This window comes from Enhydra lutris, unplaced genomic scaffold (genome assembly GCF_002288905.1).
Source record: "Enhydra lutris kenyoni isolate GAN:26980312 unplaced genomic scaffold, ASM228890v2 scaffoldscaffold49, whole genome shotgun sequence".
Classification (NCBI taxonomy): domain Eukaryota; kingdom Metazoa; phylum Chordata; class Mammalia; order Carnivora; family Mustelidae; genus Enhydra; species Enhydra lutris.
Window position 1 is genome coordinate 4,272,557 of NW_019154133.1, and position 18,283 is coordinate 4,290,839.

Below are 18,283 nucleotides of genomic sequence, written 5' to 3' on the forward strand. Positions count from 1 at the left end.
ATGAGGAAAAGGGAGAAAATCATGAATGAGGGTGGGAGTCTGGTGGCATCTGTTTAGGCACATTCCGAAATGTAATTACTTAGAAGGAATTGTAGCTACCTACAGGTGACAAAAACGTCTCAGAAAGATTAATTTTTTGAACCTCAGTGGATCTCAGAAGAGGCGGCAAAAGACAAACTTGGATCCAGGATTTCACACACGTTCATTGAACCCCACTGTGTGCCTGGTATCAGGGATCCAACAGCCAAGAGTTTACAAATTTTGGAAAGCAAAGCGAAACACTGTTAAGTAAACTATACAGCAATATTAATGCTAAATGGTGCAAAGGAAACCCGGGGAGTCGGACAATGTGTTTGGGGTTCCAGTTCTAAATAAGGTAATCACGGAGACCCTCCTAGTTGAGCAGAGACCCGAAAAACAAGCCTTGCGGCCATCAGGGATAAAAGCCCATGTGGTGGGGCTAGCACGTCTCATAAGTAATACCAGAATTTGCAGGAGGACAAGGGCCAAACGATGCTCTGAGGAACGAAATTCCTGAAAGTCAAAAACACTTTCCATGAAAAGCCTAGCAGATCGCAGCCAGTAGGGGACCCCTAGGCACCACCGATATAATTCACCGATTTTAGTATAACCATCTCTCCGCACGCCCGCTCCCTACACAGACTCCATTACACTCCCGGGTCGCCCGCGCTCGGCACGAGGGTGGACCATTCGTTGCTCCGCCCCGTGGCCTGCGCGCCTGCGGGCCTGCGGAGAGGTCCAAGGTCAGAGGTTGCGGAACTGTCATGGCGGCGCTGTGTAGGACCCGTGCCGTCACTGCCGAGAGCCAGCTCCGGCGAGTGTTTCTCCTCTCTCGGCCTTGTCGAGGCTCAGGCACCGAGAGTAGCTCCGAGAGTGAGAGTTCCGATTCCGCAGTGCCTGAAATGAGCCAAGGCGGCTTCGCGAGCGCTCTGGAACGGCATTCGAAGCTGTGGCGGGAGGCGGAGCTCGGGCAGAAGACAGTGAGTGGCGGGAGCTCGCCAGAGACGCGTTGGACCCGGCTGGGGCTGGGGCTTGAGGGGAACCCGGGCGTGGTGGGTGGAGTGGGAGTCGAGGCGGAGCCGGGGGTAGGGGTGGGGCTAGGATCAGGGGTGTGTCTTGGCCTTGCGGCGGGCTAGTCCGAAGAGAGCTAGTGGTTGGTGTTTTTCTCCATTTGTGGTACTTCTGTGCGGCAGTTACGTGCTGGACCTGCGTTGTCCACACTCCTTTGCGTCCATCTTCCTGGGTGAGTGCTGGACGGGAAACCAGCAGGGAGCGCTGCCAGTGAGGCGGTCTGGGGCGACTCCTGGGTCTCAGAGACGAATTGGACTCACACCGGGGAAGGTCGGGGTCTCTGCCGTCTAGTTTTTTATACACAGAAGTTCCAGCATGGAGCTTGGTGTCTGGCGTGCAACGCTCTTTATAAATACTTAATTCAATGAATAGTTGAAAGAGAATTACTGTCTCTGTGAACTTGAGCAGATGATTTAACCGGTCAGTGCTTTGCTTTTCTTTTCTGTAAATGACAAAAAAAATTTCCACATGTTTCAGGCGATAGATACTTTGTAAAAATAGGATAGAATTACTGGATAAGTGAAATGGAAGAGATAGGCATAAATACGAGTCACCGTTTTTTTTTTTTTTTAATTAGATTCAATAGACATGAAATTGGATGTCTGGCAATGTTAAATTATGTAAAAATAAACGCTCTCAATTTCTGTACGCATTTCTTTGGAGACCAGCACCCAACAGTTCACAGCCTGGCAGTGTCCTGGATTATAGAAGACTACCAGGAATTTAGTAGTAATTGTTAATAGTTATTAATGGCAAAATTTTCCTAAAATCCAAGGATTAAGGATTAGAAGAAGCCTGTTTTATTAGGTTTCTGTTTGCTCCCGTAACAAGTTACCACAAGTTTAGTGGTTTAAGACAACACAGGTGTATTATTTTTAGTGTTGTAGGTGAGAAGTCTGGTTGATGTGTCACTGGGCTACAGTCAAGGTGTTGGAAGGTTTTGTTCCTCTCTCTAGGTTCTGGGTGGGATCTGTTCTTTGCCTTTCCAGCTTATAGAGAATGGATGCATTCCTTGACTTACTGCCCCCCTTCTATCATTTTTAAAGCCAGCAACAGTAGATTGAGTCCTCACATCATATCAATCTGACCTCTCTTCCAGTTACAAGCCTGTTGTGATTACTTTGAACTCACCCAGATAATGCAGAATAATCTCCCTGTTTTATTTTATTTTATTTTTTTAAAATCTCCCTGTTTTAAAGTTAACCGATTAGCAACCTTAATTCCATCTGCAATTTAATTTTCCTTTGTTATGGAAGGTAACATAATCACAAATTCCAGGGATTAGGATATGGACATATTGGGAAGGGGGGTGCATTTTTGTCTATCATACCTGAAGAAGTCATAAAATTCTAAAAGGATGCTGGTGACTGACCTGGAACTGACTAATGGATGGATTTAAATCCATCCTTGGTGGATGTGAAGATTAAGTGTGGTAAAGTAGGAAATACATAAATCTAATTCACATTTCCCTTCCCCAAAATACTTTTATAGGTAAGGGATTTCCTTATTTCTCATCTTCCAACATTTCTCACTCACACCCCTTCCTGCATGCTTTATTACCACGTTCCAGACACATTCAGAAACTACCAGAAAATAATTCTCAACCGCTGAGTTAATTGTGGCAAGAGTGAAATTACATCATCATAGGTAGACTATTTGAAATGCCATATGGTGATCATACTTGGGGGTTTCACATGGTTAAAAATGTTTGTTTACTGAAGGAAATAACTAAAGTATTTGAGCATGATCTGGATTCCATTGCCTTCCTTTCCCTTTGGTTTTTCCAAGAGGAGGCTGGAGTGTGTCTTGGAAGTCCAGCACGGCTATTAGAATTGTTCATTCCAGTTTAGGCTGAGTAGAGTCTCTCAGAGCACTTTTTCTTTTCCTAACACAGTTTAGAAAACATTATTCTACTAGATGGAGGTTAAATGTATTTGGTTATGGGGTGCCTGGGTGGCTCAGTCAGTTAAGTGTCCGACTCTTGATCTCAGCCCAGATCATGATCTCACAGTGAATTCGAGCACCAAGGTGGGCTCTTCTTTAAAAAAAAAAAAATGTTAGTGACTTGCGGTTCACATATTCAAGATTTTTCAACTTTTCCGTTTAATGGAAGGAAGGAAAATTCCCTGGAGAGGAGGGTGTCAGGAGGCTGGGTTGTAGTCTCCATTCTAAGAGCTCTTAGCTTTGGAACATTTCCAGTTATGTGGAAACCTTTACTCATTCTTAATTGATGCCACTGGCTCCAGTGGTCATTATACTCAGTGGACAGAGTTAGCTTCCTAAAATTGGGCTGTGTAATCAGACTTAATGAGATGTTCTTTTTGCTTTGCTTGAGAATTTTATAAGCCCTTCTTCACACTGCCTACAAGATTAAATACACATCTCTCCATTACCAGCCTGCTGCCATTCAGGACCCTGTCCAGTGCAGAGGTTAGAGTTTAGGTTCAGTTTCAGGAGACCAGGATTCAGAGACTGGTGCAGCCATCTTACCCATTAACTTTGGGCGAGTTAATTAGCCTATCTTAGTTTGCTTTCTTATCTCAAAGTGGGCATAGTACTCTGGGGTTATGGTGGAGTTTGCATGAAATAATACATTTTTTTTTTTAAAGATTTTTTATGTATTTGACAGAGAAGGACACAGCAAGAGAGGGAACTCAAGCAGGGGGAGTGGGAGAGGGCGAAGCAGGCTTTCCGCTGAGCAGGGAGCCCAATGTGAGGGTCAATCCCAGGACCCTAGGATCATAAGGCAGACACTTAACCACTGAGCCACCCAGGCACCCTGAAATAATACATTTGAAGTTGCTCTCAGTCCAGGGACTGCTGCAGAGTAAGCTTTAACTTAGTACATTTTAGCTTTGTGTCCTCAGCCATTTCTCCTCCAATCTCCTGTCTTCAAGGAATAGTTTCACAGAGAGAGATGCTTCCAGGATTGCACAGTTCTTTGAATGAAATCCCACTGCTTTCCTAAATAATTAATAAAAATTAAACTTTAAGTAAAACAAACAAACAAACATGCACATGCCATTCTGTTTTTTTCTAATTTAAGGTCATTTGTAATCATTAGTATGTTAACTTGTGGTTCCCGAGTAACATGTGCATACTTCAGAATAAAGCTTTTCCTGGCTTTTTACCCCACTAGAATATAAATTTCAAAGGGTAGAGACCTTGTCTGTCTTGTTCTGTTATATCCCCAGCACCTAGCACAGTGCTTGACCTTTAGTGGGCACTAATAAGTGTTTGCCAAATGTGTGAATGAATGAATAGTACACATAGTGCATATTTGAACTTCATTGTACCTGGGCTGTCTTTGTTTTCCTTCTAAATTTTTATTTAAATTCTAGTTAGTTAGCATGTAGTATAGTATGGCTTTTAGGAGTAGAATTTAGTGACTCATCATTTACATCATTACAAGTGCCTGCCTTAATAGCCATCACCTATTTAATCCATCCCCCACTGACCACCCTCTATCCACTCTCAGTTCTTTTTTTTTTTTTAAAGATTTTATTTATTTATTTGACAGAGATCACAAGTAGGCAGAGAGGCAGGCAGAGAGAGAGAGAGAGAGAGAGAAGGAAGCAGGCTCCCTGCTGAGCAGAGAGCCCAACGTGGGGCTCTATCCCAGGACCCTGGGATCCTGACCCGAGCTGAAGGCAGAGGCTTTAACCCACTGAGCCACCCAGGCGCCCCTCAGTTCTTTATCATTAAGAGTTTCTTATGATTTGCTTTCCCCTCTCCCCTCTTATTTTCTTCCCTTCCTACACATTATCTGTTCTGTTGCCTAGATTCCTAATGAAATCATTTGGTATTTTTCACTTAGCATAATACACTCTAAACCCGTCCTTGCAAATGGCAAGATTTCATTGTTTTCGATGGCTGAGTAATACTCCACTGTTTACATAAACCACATCTTTATCCATTCATCAGTCATTGGACTTGGGCTCTTTCAGTGGCTTGGTTATCATTGATAATGTTGCTATAAACGTTGTGGTGGATGTATCCCTTCCTATATGTAATTTTGTATCTTTTGGGTAAAAACCTAGTAGTGCAATTGCTCAATCGTAGTATGCTTCTACTTTTAAGTTTTTGAGGAAGCTCCGTTCTGTTTTCCAGAGTGGCTGCAGTTTGCACCCTCAGCAGCAGTGTAGGAGGCTCCCCCTTTCTCCACATTCTTGCCAACACCTGTTGTTTCGTATGTTAATTTTGCCTGGGTTGTCTTTGAATTGAGATGTGTGTTATTGCTCACAAACAGTTGTATAGCTAAGAATAGTACATATTTTAGCATTTACATATTAGCATATCAGTTAGGTGTGCTTGTCCAGAATAATAATCGAGGAAGAAACAATTTTAAAAGTAAAGAAACTGAAAATACCATATTAATTTTAATTAATTAAAGGGCTTATTGGAGTTTTTAGCGGTTTTCTGTCTTATATTTAAGATGATGAATATGAGCAGTTGTGAGATGTTAAAAGAGATTCAACTTTGTGAAGAAACTTCCACTTTTTGAAGTTTCTGGATCTAATGAATTGGAGAGTATCTTGAGTTTACAAGATGAATGAAGTTCATTTTTGTTGTATGGTCAAAATTTTTGAAAAAGTATAAAAATAATATTTGCTTACTGTAAAAAGGAAGTTCAAGTAGCATTGAAGATTATAATGGAAAATGTAAAAGCCTCCCATTCCTTTTCCTCACTTTTCAGGCTGGAGAATGTATTTGTTTTGTTTTTGTTTTTGTGTTTGTTTGTTTGTGGTTTTTTTTGGAATAGCAAATAAGGAGATCATAGGAAATAATTTGAAAGTGTTTTTTTTGTTGTTGTTGGTGGTGGTTTTTGGGGGGTTTTTTTGAGAAAGAGAAAGCAAGGGAGGGGTAGAGGAAGAGGGAGAGAGAATTTAAGCAGGCTTTTTCCAGTGTAGAACCCAACATGGGGCAGGTTCTCATGACCCTGAGATTATGACCTGAGCCAAAATTAAGAGTCAAATGCTTGGGGTGCCTGGGTGGCTCAGTGGGTTGGGCCTCTGCCTTCAGCTCGGGTCGTGATCTCACGGTCCTGTGATGGGGCCCGGGATCGGGCCCCATGTCTGGCTCTCTGCTCAGCGGGGAGCCTGCTTCCCCCTCTCTCTCTTTGCCTTCCTCTCTGCCTACTTGTGATCTTTGTCTGTCAAATAAATAAACAAAATCTTAAAAAAAAAAAAAAAGTCAAATGCTTAACTGAGTGAGCCACCCTGGCACCTGTAAATATTTGATTTGATTTGATATGATTTTTTAAAAATTTTATTTATTTATTTGAGAGAGAGAGGAAAAACAGTGGAGGGAGGGGCAGAGGAAGAGGGAGAAGTTGACTCCCTGCTGGGTGCAGAGCCTGTCATGGGGCTCCATCCCAGGACCCTGAGGTCATGACCTGAGCCAAAGTCAGACACTTAACTGAAGGAGCCACCCAGGCACCCCTAAAGATTTTATTTTTAAATAATTTCTACACCCAAACACAAATTGGTTGGTACTATTTTGAATTATATTGTTCCTATAGAAGAGTGTAAGCTCTGGATTCAGATAGTTTTGGTTTGAATCCTGGTTCTTTCGTCATTTACTAGCTGTGTTTTCTTGGGAAATTACTTAATATCTCTATATCTTCTTTTCCTTTTTCTTGAAAAAATACTTTGTCATGAGGTTGTTATGAGATTAAATGAATTTATTATTTAAGCACTTTGCACGCTCAGGGGCACCTGGGTGGCTCAGTTGGTTAAGCCACTGCCTTTGGCTCAGGTTATGATCCTGGAGTCTTGGAATCGAGTCCCACATCGGGCTCTCAGTTCTGCAGGGATTTCGCTTCTCCCTCTGACCTTCTCCCCTCTTATACTCTCTCTCACTCTCTCTCTCTCTCTCTCTCTCAAATAAATAAATAAATAAATAAACACTTTGCACAAATACCTGATGCTTAATAAGCACTCAGTATAGTTTAGTTGCTATTCCTGAGAGTTGCTGCTTTTAGGTAAGTATAACTTGGAATATTTTTCCTCATTATATATGTGTAATGTATATTACACATTATATATATATAATTATTATTACCTCATTGAAAAAAATTTGCTTGGTATTCCATGGTATGGATGTAGCATAATTTATTTAACCAGGCCTTCATTAATGAGCTTCTAGGTGGTTTTCTGTTTTGTTTTTTTTTAAATACAGACTGTGCTGCAGTGAGTATTTACATATTTTTTGCATGCTTATGGGATATATGCTGGGTCAAAGTATCCAGGCAATTGAGGGTGTTCTTTTTTTTTTTTTTTTAAGATTTTATTTATTTATTTGACAGAGAGAGACAGTGAGAGAGGGTACACAAGCAGGAAGAGTGAGAGAGGGAGAAGCAGGCTTCCCACTGAGCAGGGAGCCTGATGTGGGTCTCGATCCCAGAATCCTAGGATCATGAAGGCAGACACTTAACGACTGAGCCACCCAGGAACCCCCAGTTTGAGTTTTGATAGACAAACCTTTTTGTACCACCTCCCTCTTAGAGCACATGACAATGCCTGTTTCCTCACCTCTATCCATGTGGGATATATTTTTTTCCCATGTGGGGTATTTATGGATATTGAGCTGTCAAAACAAAATACAGAAATTTGGAACTAGGGTTGTTATTCCTCACCACTGATACCAACTTGTGCTTTTTAAAAATTAATAATTATTTTAATTAACATATAATGTATTATTTGCCCCAGGGATACAGGTCTGTGAATTGTCAGGCTTACACACTTCAGAGCACTCACCATAGCATATACCCTCCCCAATGTCCATAACCCAACAACCCTATCCCTACCCCCCTACCCCACCAGTAACCCTCAGTTTGTTTTGTGAGATTAAGAGTCTCTTTTGGTTTTTTCTCCCTCTCAACCCCATCTTGTTTCATTTTTTCCTTCCCTATCCCCAAACCCCCCACTCTGCCTCTCAACTTCTCATACCAGGGAGATCTTATGATAATTGTCTTTCTCTGATTGACTTGTTTCGCTAAGCATAATACCCTCTAGTTCCATCCACGTTGTTGCAAATGGCAAGATTTCATTTCTTTTGATGGCTGCATAATATTCCATTGTATGTATGTGTATTCCATTCCATAATATTCCATTGTATGTATGTGCATATGTATATGTATGTGTGTATATGTATATGTACACATACATATACATATACACATACACACACCACATCTTTATCCATTCATCTGTTGGTGGACATCTAGGTTCTTTCCATAGTTTGGCTATTGTGGACATTGCTGTTATAAACATTGGGGTGCACGTGCCCCTTCGGATCACTACATTTGTATCTTTAGGGTAAATATCCAGTAGTGTGATTACCGGGTCATAGGGTAGCTCTATTTTCAACTTTTTGAGGAACCTCCATGCTGTTTTCCAGAGTGGCTGCACCAGCTTGCATTCCCACCAACAGTGTAGGAGGGTTCCCCTTTCTCCGCATCCTTGCCAGCATCTGTCATTTCCTGACTTGTTAATTTTAGCCATTCTGACTGGTGTGAGGTGGTATCTCGTTGTGGTTTTGATTTATATTTCCCTGAAGCCGAGTGATGTTGAGCACTTCTTCATGTGTGTGTTGGCTATTTGGATGTCTCTTTGCATAAATGTCTGTTCATGTCCTCTGCCCATTTCTTGATTAGATTATTTGTTCTTTGGGTGTTCATCTTGTGCTTTTTATTAAAATAACTGCATTTTCACAATTTTTTGACTTCATAATAAGCGAATGCTATAAATTTGAACCATAAAATAGACTTATCCTAACAAAATATTACATTTATGACATATAGATTGGGGCCTTATGTAATTTTCATCTATGCATGGTTTCTGCTCAAAAATTTTTCTGTGTGGAAATAAATAGTTCACTGTTACCAAACAAATCATTGTTTCTTTATCTTTGCTCTTTCCCCGGGAATTAGTTTCCTTGCCTGCAAATTCCATTATAAAAATAATCTCTTCCATTAGGTGTTTATCGTCTCATTAACCAGACCAAACTCCTTTCGAATGTCCTGAAGCTTTGTTTTATATTCCCTTTATGGTACACACACAACTCTTAAGTTATAATGAAGTCATTTAAGAACTCGTTCTATCCTGTTTTTTAGATTGTAGTTCCTGGAGATTGGGGATCATTTTTTATTCACTCTTTATATACGTTAGGGGTTGAATATATATTTGTTGATTTATAGTAGTATTAAGCCTATACATTTATAATATCTTGGTTGGCCAACTACTGGATTTAACAATATATATGTATAGTCAACTATATAGGTTGAAATTTTACCTGTTGATTTCATTCTTATCCTTAGAGTGCCCACTTCAGTGTGTGTATGGGCACCTTGGAAGTAAGTGATTCTCAGTACGAGCCAGGCAGGTTATCCTCCAGAGGAACCTTCCCCGGCAGATGGGAATTTAATGAAGGCTGTTCATCATGAAATACTTATCCTAAGATTTCACTGAATCTACTATACAGTAGCTAAAGGAATCTCAAATTTAAATGACCTGAAATGCCATTGTTTGGTATGTGGGTTTGCAGGTGCCATATTCATTCCATGCTCACTTACCCATTTCTGTTTTTCTTTGGTTTATTACCTTTATTACTGGTTTACACAGCTATCTCTTCAATTAGTTTTTTGTTTGTTTTTTTTCAGGGTAGGGACCAGTTCCTCTCACTTTTGTAACCAACATAACACATTCTTATGTTTAGAGGACCAGGTAAATATGTGCTAAGTATATTTTTTTAACTTAGATACTTTTTCAACTCTTTTTTTAATTTTAATTTTAATTTTTAATTTTTTTATTTTTTTAAAGATTTTATTTATTTATTTGACAGAGAGAGATCACAAGTAGGCGGAGAGGCAGGCAGAGAGAGAGGGGGAAGCAGGCTCCCTGCTGAGCAGAGAGGCCAATGTGGGGCTCGACCCCGGGACCCTGGGATTATGACCTGAGCTGAAGGCAGAGGCTTAACCCACTGAGCCACCCAGGCACCCCCCCCCTTTTTTTTTTTAAAGAAATACTTTAAAACCTCTGATGCTCTTGTGTCACTTAGACAATAGAGATTTGAAAATGTGTTAATAAGTCAGCTGAAGCTCTGCAATAGCAGATGACCTATTTTATAGCCACAAGGTGGCAATAGTTGAGCAAATAATTGGTTTTCTGCTTTGTGACTAATACTCTTTCTTAACGGTAGAGGGTAGCATATGACTTTTCAGCACATTGGAAAATGGTTTGCAAGTTTTTGGCACTACACAGTAGAACATTTTATTCTTTTACGATAGAGAATAACATTTTACTATTTTAGTTTATTTATTTAGAATACTGGTGTTACAAGACAGTTTATAGTTTTATTTTAGCAATATATTAGGTTTCATGCAGATTTTTAAAAATGTTATTTTTCACTTTTTCATGGATATTTCTTTTTTTTTTTCATGGATATTTCTTATTGATATTTTTTATTTCAAGATGCTGGAACGTTCCAGAAGGCAGAATATATGAATCAGATATTTTATCCTTTCAGAATACTAGAAAAATCCAAAATAAAGTTTATTTAAAGGATTTGTTTTAATATGAAGGGAAAAATTCTTATTTTTAGTGTAAGTTTTAAGCCTACTAAGTTCGTATAGTAGCAATATTCTACAGTTTTATTTAACTTGTTTTCTCACTATTTTATACTGACAACTTTAAAAATTATACTAATGCTTTAAAAAGGAATTATGTAAAAGTATGTTGAAAAATATTTATGGTTTTAGCTGTGGTGCCAGCTGGTTTTTACATTATGAAATTCTAGGTGAGTTATCCCTGAGTTTGTAAGAAAAATCTTTTGAGATCTTTAGTTTCACAGTGGAGTCTTAACATTTTCAAAGCATATTTAGAGAAAATTACCAGTTAATATAAAAATGATAGAAAAGTGAATTGAGGTAGGTATAAATCTCTAGGGAAAAGTCAACACCCATAATAGAAATAATACTATACGTTTCCTAAAAGAAAAGATAAATATAATCTGAATATATCCTGTAGGTATTTTGTTTCATGGGTGGTCATATGATATGATCATACCCTGTGAGAGTCTTTTATGACTTCCCAAGTCAGTATTAACTTAGTGAATCTTTATTAATTCACTTTTGCTCAGAAATCTCCATTCTTTTAAGGTGTTTGGGTTTTATTTTTCTTTTAAAGATTATATTAAAATTTCCTCTTTTAAATATATACTAATTTAGGAAATGTTTTAAAGTGTTTTTTAAGACTTTATTTCTCCTTTTTTTTTCTTTTTTTAAAGTAGCTCCATACCCATTGTGGAGACTACCGTGGGGCTTGAACTCAGCACTGAGATAAAGACCTGAGCTGGGATCAAGAGTCGGACATTTAACCGACTGAGCCACCCAGTGCGCCAAAGAGTTTTTTATTTTAAGTAATTTCTACACCCAACACGGGGCTGGAACTCACAACCCCAAGATCAAGAGTCACATGCTGTACCAACTGAGCCAGCCAGGTGCTCCTATAGTGTAGTAATTTTTATAACAAGACTATGCCCCTTAAGTTTGTTTTTATCTGTTGGCATTAAATAATAAAGGAAATAAAGGAAACTATCATAGTTGAGTGGAACGTGGTTTGTAGGGATTTGGGAATAAAACTAAACAGTTGATTCTTTCTGGGTTTTGCCTTGTTTTTTTAAGCATTCTGTTCTTGGCCACTGGCAGATAATGAGTGGTGGACTTCATTCCAGAAGTCAGCAGTTCAGCAGCTCCCCTCTGGTCAGTTACCCAAATTGAAATGGTTGGGTTCTATCAGAAAAGATATGTGTACACTAGTGCACCGAGTGTTTATCCCAGAGAGATGGAAACTCATGTTCATATAAAAACTTGTACGTAAATGTCCATAGCAGCTTTATTTGTAATAGCCAAAAACTGGAAATAGCCCAGATGTTCTCCAGCTGTTGAATGCTAAAGCCAACTGTGATCCATCCATACTATGGAATACTACTTAGAAGGAAAAAGGAACAAACGATTGATACACAGAACAACTTGAATGACTCTCAGGAGTGTTATGCTGAGTGAAAAAAAGCCAGTTTAAGACTGTTGGTGACATTCTTGAAATCACAGAATTATTGAGATGGAGAAGAGATCAGTGGTTGCTAAGAGTTAGAGGTAGGGGTGGTGGTCAGAAGGAAGATGGGGAGTTACAGAAGGGCAACACGAGGGATCCGTGCAGTGAAGGCACTGCCCTGTAACGTGACTGTGGTGAATACGTGAGTCTTCACATGTGATAAAATTGTGAAGAACTAAATATACATACAAGTAATTGCATATAAAACTGGTAGAATCTGAATATTATTGGTGGATTGTATCAATGTCGGTTTCCTGGTTGTGGTATCTTATATGATCTTAGATGTTAACCTTGAGAGAACTGGGTAAAAGGATGGAAGGAATCTCTATGTATTATTTCTTTTAATCACATGGGAATTTACAATGATCTCAAATAGAAAGTTTTTTTTTTTTTTTTCAAGGATTATTTCACTAGTCTGCCAGGCCCAGCACTGGTAAGACCAGTGAATTCCATAGTCATGAGCCCATTATCACACATCATTTCTTGTAAAATGATTTCTTTGGTTAGAAGCTGCTGTGTAGAATACCAGGACAATGAATAAGGGAGTCTCTAAGTTTACTGATGGAGGTTTTGATAGAAACTTTGTGGGTAGGAAAGGCAAATCTATATTTAGAGTAAGTGTTTATTCTAGTGATCATATATCACTGTCCTTTCGATATAGAATGGCCCAGTGTAACCTGCAACCAGGTAGCCATCTGATCATTTCAGGGAATGATGCTATATTGGAAGCTTGCTGTTGGTCTCTGCTGTTGGCAGATTGGTCATTTAGCAGTGGCTATAGCTAAATCAATATGAGTCAGTGTTTCTGAATGTTTCTGAATCCATGTGTAACCTCCATCATAAAAATTCAGGGACTTGCCACCTTGGTGAAATTTTTCATTGGCTAACAGTCTGGGACATGTTGAGATGCCCCCTCTACCACTAAGACAGAGCACATCCCTTCTGCTGGGCGGCTTTGATTTTGAACCCATTTGTGGAGACAGGAATAGCTGGGAAAGGAAACTGACATCCATAGGACCAATTATCATCCCCTGATTATTCAGATTCCTTCTGCTGAAGAAATCATTACATGTGACTGATTTATTTTCTCACTCTGCCCATTCAGGGAAAACGGTCCACATATCTCTTTCCCAGACCTTGTCTGGTCATCTATTTCTCATTCATGTCCCTTCTAAATCCCGGACCATCCAGCAAAATCATTCGTCACTTTACACAAATTACTATAGATCTGTATTTTAGGCTGTCTTTCCTTCTAGGAAAAGCCATCAAGTACACTGCTCACAGTTCTGCCCACTGAGGGGCTGTTCTTTTACCACTGTCCTTCAGGACTACTCCAACTCTGCATTATGATTCGCCTAGAGAGGTCTGGCAAAGTCTCCATTCTACATCTTTTTCTGCTACAGAAACTTGAAACACTACCACATTTGCCAGGTCATAAACCCCAAGTGGTAGAGTAGCTTGCCTGGTAGTCTGGGCCTATTGCAGAGCTTTGTCTTCTTCTGGGCCCCCCCTCAAAACTGGCTGCTTTTTGTGTTACTTTGGTGAAAGGTTGGAGAAGAATGTCCAAATAAGGTATTTGTTGCTTCCAAAATCCAAAAAGACCCAGTAAGTACTATGCGTTGTTCTTAGTGGGAAAAATGGTCATTTTGACATGTCCCAGACCACTGGCCTCCTAGGAATTTCACCAAGGCCCAGCATTTTTGTGAGACCTACTTCCCACCCTCTGGAACACATGTGTCTAGAGTAGTTGCAGTTTTCTGCTTCCGGGTCCAATAGGTTTGTGTGACACACCAACATGATATCCAGTGGAATGAAATGGCAAAGTCCTTGTTGACCAGTTTGACACAGAGCTGGTGAATTGGTATAACCCTGAAGTGTATAGTCTTTACTAGCAGACCTAGAAAAAGAAAGCATTTTTCAGATCAGTTAGTGCATACCAGGTGCTGGGGGATATTTGATTCCCTCCAGCCTTGAAACCACATCTGGAACAACAGCTGCAGTGGGAGTTACCACTTCATTAAGTTTGTGATAATAAATTGCCATTATCTAGGACCTGTGGCCTATGTACAGGGCCACATAGGCAAGTTAAGTGGGGATGTGGTAGAAATCACCAGCCCTGTATCTTCTAGGTCCTTGGCACTAATCCTTGCAGTATCTCCAGGAATGCAGTATTGCCTTCAATTTACTTGTACTTTAGGTAGGAGAAGTTCTAGTATTTTCCACTTTTCCTTTCCTACCTTAATAGCCCTCACTCCACAGATTAAGGAACTAAGGTGGGCATTCTGCCAGTTGCTGAGTAAATCTATTCCCATTATACATTCTAGAACTGGAGAGATAACCACAGTGGGTTCAGGGAATGGGCCTGAGCTCAAACTCCCATTAATCATGTGACTCCTCCTCCCACCCACTCCCCCTCTTCCTCTCCCCGCCCCGCCCCCACCATAAGCCTCTATTCTGAGTGGAAGCAAATTGAGTCTTTAAGAGTCTTTAAAAAATTTTTTGACAGACAGAGATTACAAGTAGGCAGAGAGGCAGGCAGAGAGAGAGAGGAGGAAGCAGGCTCCCTGCTGAGCAGAGAGCCCAATGCGGGGCTCCATCCCAGGACCCTGGGATCATGACCTGAGCTGAAGGCAGAGGCTTTCACCCACTGAGCGACCCAGGCGCCCCTGCAGTGCATTTTATAGCAGATCCGTGAAAACGTGTTTTGACCATCGAGTTTGTTAAACATTGGAACATGGGTAACAGAAAGGGACGGTGCCTTGGATAGGATGGAAATTGATTTCAGAAGGTTCTTTTTAGAATAGTCAGGAAATACATCCATCCTATTTATTTGGCTTCCAGGAACTAAGATAATATATTCATGTAAACTTTTTTAGTAGTGAACACAACAGATATCTCCTTTTCTGTCTCAAAGTAGAGCAAAGAAGACAAACATTTGACAATTGATTTTAAATGTGATGACTGTTATTAAAGAAATTGCATAGTACTACAACTAGAAGATATAATACTAAGTGAAATAAGTCAGAGAAAGACAAATACCATATGATTTCACTTATGTGGAATTTGAGAAACAAAACAAATGAACAAAGAAAAAAGAGACAAAAAACCCCCAAACAAACCCAGACTCTTAAATACAGAGAACAAAGTGGTGGTTGCCAAAAGGGAAGTGGGTGGGGGTGGGGAAAATAGATTTGTGGGATTAAGAGTACGCTTACCATGATGAGCACTGAGTAATGTATAGAACTGTTGAATCATTACATGGTGCACCTGAAACTAATACGGCACTGTATGTTAATTATACTTCAATTAAAAGAAAGAAACTGTATAGGATCTTAGAACATGACATTTAATTCAGTTTTAGAAGTGTCTGATATCCCAGAATGGTTGAAAGTACAGTTCTGTGTATATACCTCCATGCCTTATCTTTTGGTCAGACAACTTCTGTCTTATTAGAAACCTTTAAAGCATCCTTTGGTCCCAGATTGTGTCCATCTCTCCACTTGCCTCCCAGCATCTGTGAGGGTGTGGCTGAAGCTCATATCATAGAGAGGGACAGACAGCCACTGATTATCCAGCCTCCTCTTGTAATTCCGTTTCTCCCTGTTGAACATAATTATTCTCCTGCTACTATGGTGTATCTCTATTATAGATATTTCTAAACTTTTTTTTTTCCTTATCATGCCTCTTCACTAAGAAATTGTTGAGCAGGGGCGCCTGGGTGGCTCAGTGGGTTAAAGCCCCTGCCTTTGGCTCAGGTCATGATCCCAGGGTCCTGGGATCGGCCCCCCGTATCGGGCTCTCTGCTCAGCAGGGAGCCTGCTTCCTCCTCTCTTTCTGCCTGCCTCTCTGCCTATTTGTGCTCTCTGTCTGTCAAATAAATAAATAAAATCTTAAAAAAAAAAATCGTTGAGCATATGTTCCAATATGTACTAGGAAGTTGTCTTCCATTTATAATGTTTATTACTTTAGAAAATCCTTTTTACATTGTAGAATATTTAAGAATTCCTATTAATAAAATTTTTAGTAATCCAATCCATTTTTTTTCTTTTACAAATGAGAAGACAAATTTAAGACCTACAACTTCCTCAAGATTTTTTAGCTATTTATTGGCAGAGTTGGTCATAAAACTGAAGTCTCTTGAGTATTTCTGTTATTCTGCTGTATGTTTCCTTTAAGTTTTAAAATAATGTTCTATCTACTTTCTAGCTTCCAAAGCAGCTTGCATTTAAGAATCACTGTTTAGCCATATTATGTAGTTTTGAATAGCAGGTATGGTACTTGCATGTAAAGTGTGGTAGTTGGACTAGTTGATATATCATGTTTCTTTTAGCACTAATAGCCTCTAATTCCAAGTTATACATTAAATGTTCTCCTATGCATGAAAGTTATATATAGTTAATATACATTGAAACTTTAATACATGGACTTCACATCTTAGATTTTCTATAATATGTAATACAAAGAAAAATTAGTCCTATGTAGAAATTATTAGCTAGCACTTGATATGTTTATTTTGAAGAACTAGTATCTCTATATAATGTCACTGTAAATGTGTAAATTTATGTTAGTAAGTACATAAATATGTGTACCATTATTTCTTTTTTTTAAAGATTTATTTATTTATTTTGGCAGGGTATGATGGGGGTAGAAGGGCAGAGGGAGTAGACACTCCACTGAGTGTGGAGCTGATGCGGGGCTCAGTCTCATGACGCTGAGATCATGACCTGACTGAAATCAAGAGTCTGACACTTAACCGACTGAGGCACCCAGGTGCCCCTTTGCACCATTATCTTTAACTACCTACCAGATAGCCAGTATTCCCTGAAATTTTATGGGTATCACAACCTCATATGTGCAAAACTAACTTACTCTGTTACTGTACTGCTCTTACACCTCATTCATGGCTGCCCTTCTGCCTTATTTTCTGTAGCCAGTTGGAGGTCAAACCTTTCCTGTGCTATTTGGTAAATGTCTCTTTGTTCCTTAGGCTATATTCCTATGGCCACTGCTTCGGTGTAAGTCCCTTATCATCTCTATCCTAGCTAACTGGAGGAGACTCTTAACAGTTCTCTTTTCATTTTCCCTCTCTCTGTGGTCCATTTTACATACAGCTATCAAAGTTTTCTTTTTAAAACAAGGAACAAGTACTGTTACCCCATTAATGGCACACCTCTTTTGAATCCAGTGCCACTTAGCCTACGGTACAAGACTCTTTACAACGTAATGTGAGAGTAACAGTTGCTTACAGCAAGTTTTTAGCCACTAATCTCCGTTATCATGTTGGCATAACTCTGTATTCCCTACCATTTTACATATTTTTACATCAAGGTTTGAATAGAGCCTGGTACATGACAGGCACTCAATACTGAACACATTTAATAAAATAAATTGAAGTGATACTGTTTGCTGTATTTGTAATCCCTTCACCTTCCCCCATTCCACCAGGACAGTCCTGTTCAACTTTTAGGCCTCAAAGGGAAAAAATGGTACAGTAGAATAACAGGGATACTTCGGGAATCTGAATTCTGTGATTAATTCTTAAAGGAAGCAGTCACCTCTAAGGTACCTGTTTTATCTGTTACAACTTATAGCTTTATAGAAATATTTTCCATAACCAGGGTTAGATTGAACTCCATGGTATACCCAGCGGGTGACTGTGTGCCTAGAGCCTGTGCTGTCTGCATCAGCGTAAGAGGAGCTCACAATGTTGTTGTCATCGTGGATTGAGGCTACATTTACTATTTTTAGACAACATTTGACAAGTAAATGAGGAATTCAGAAATGGTTCTAGATTATGATTTTTGAAGGAGAGCTTTGTCCGATTTCTTGACATAGCATCCAAATAGAATAGTAAGTGTACAATTTAAAAACAAATTGAGGTTAATCCAAGGGTCTTAGGCTTGTGGTAAAATTATTTCACTTACTGAAAATACATTGACTTCTACTGTGAAATGTAACAAGTATAAGCAAAAATAATGGAACATAAAACAGTATTTAAAATTCAAACAGTATTTGAATTTAAAATCTCTTTTAAAATATAATTATTCATACCCTGAATAGCCAAAGCAATCTTGAAA

General features: G+C 39.4%; 1 protein-coding gene across 1 annotated transcript in view; it reads left to right on the forward strand.

Annotated features, from left to right (window-relative positions):
* Window positions 1-781: 781 nt before the first annotated feature.
* Window positions 782-18,283, forward strand: part of LOC111156821 (mitochondrial ribosomal protein S28) — a 111,261-nt gene continuing 93,759 nt past the window's right edge. The window contains exon 1 of the mRNA XM_022517911.1: window positions 782-1,001. Within this exon, the coding sequence (XP_022373619.1) occupies window positions 786-1,001 (216 nt within the window). The 5' untranslated portion in view covers window positions 782-785. The remainder of the gene's footprint in view (window positions 1,002-18,283) is intronic.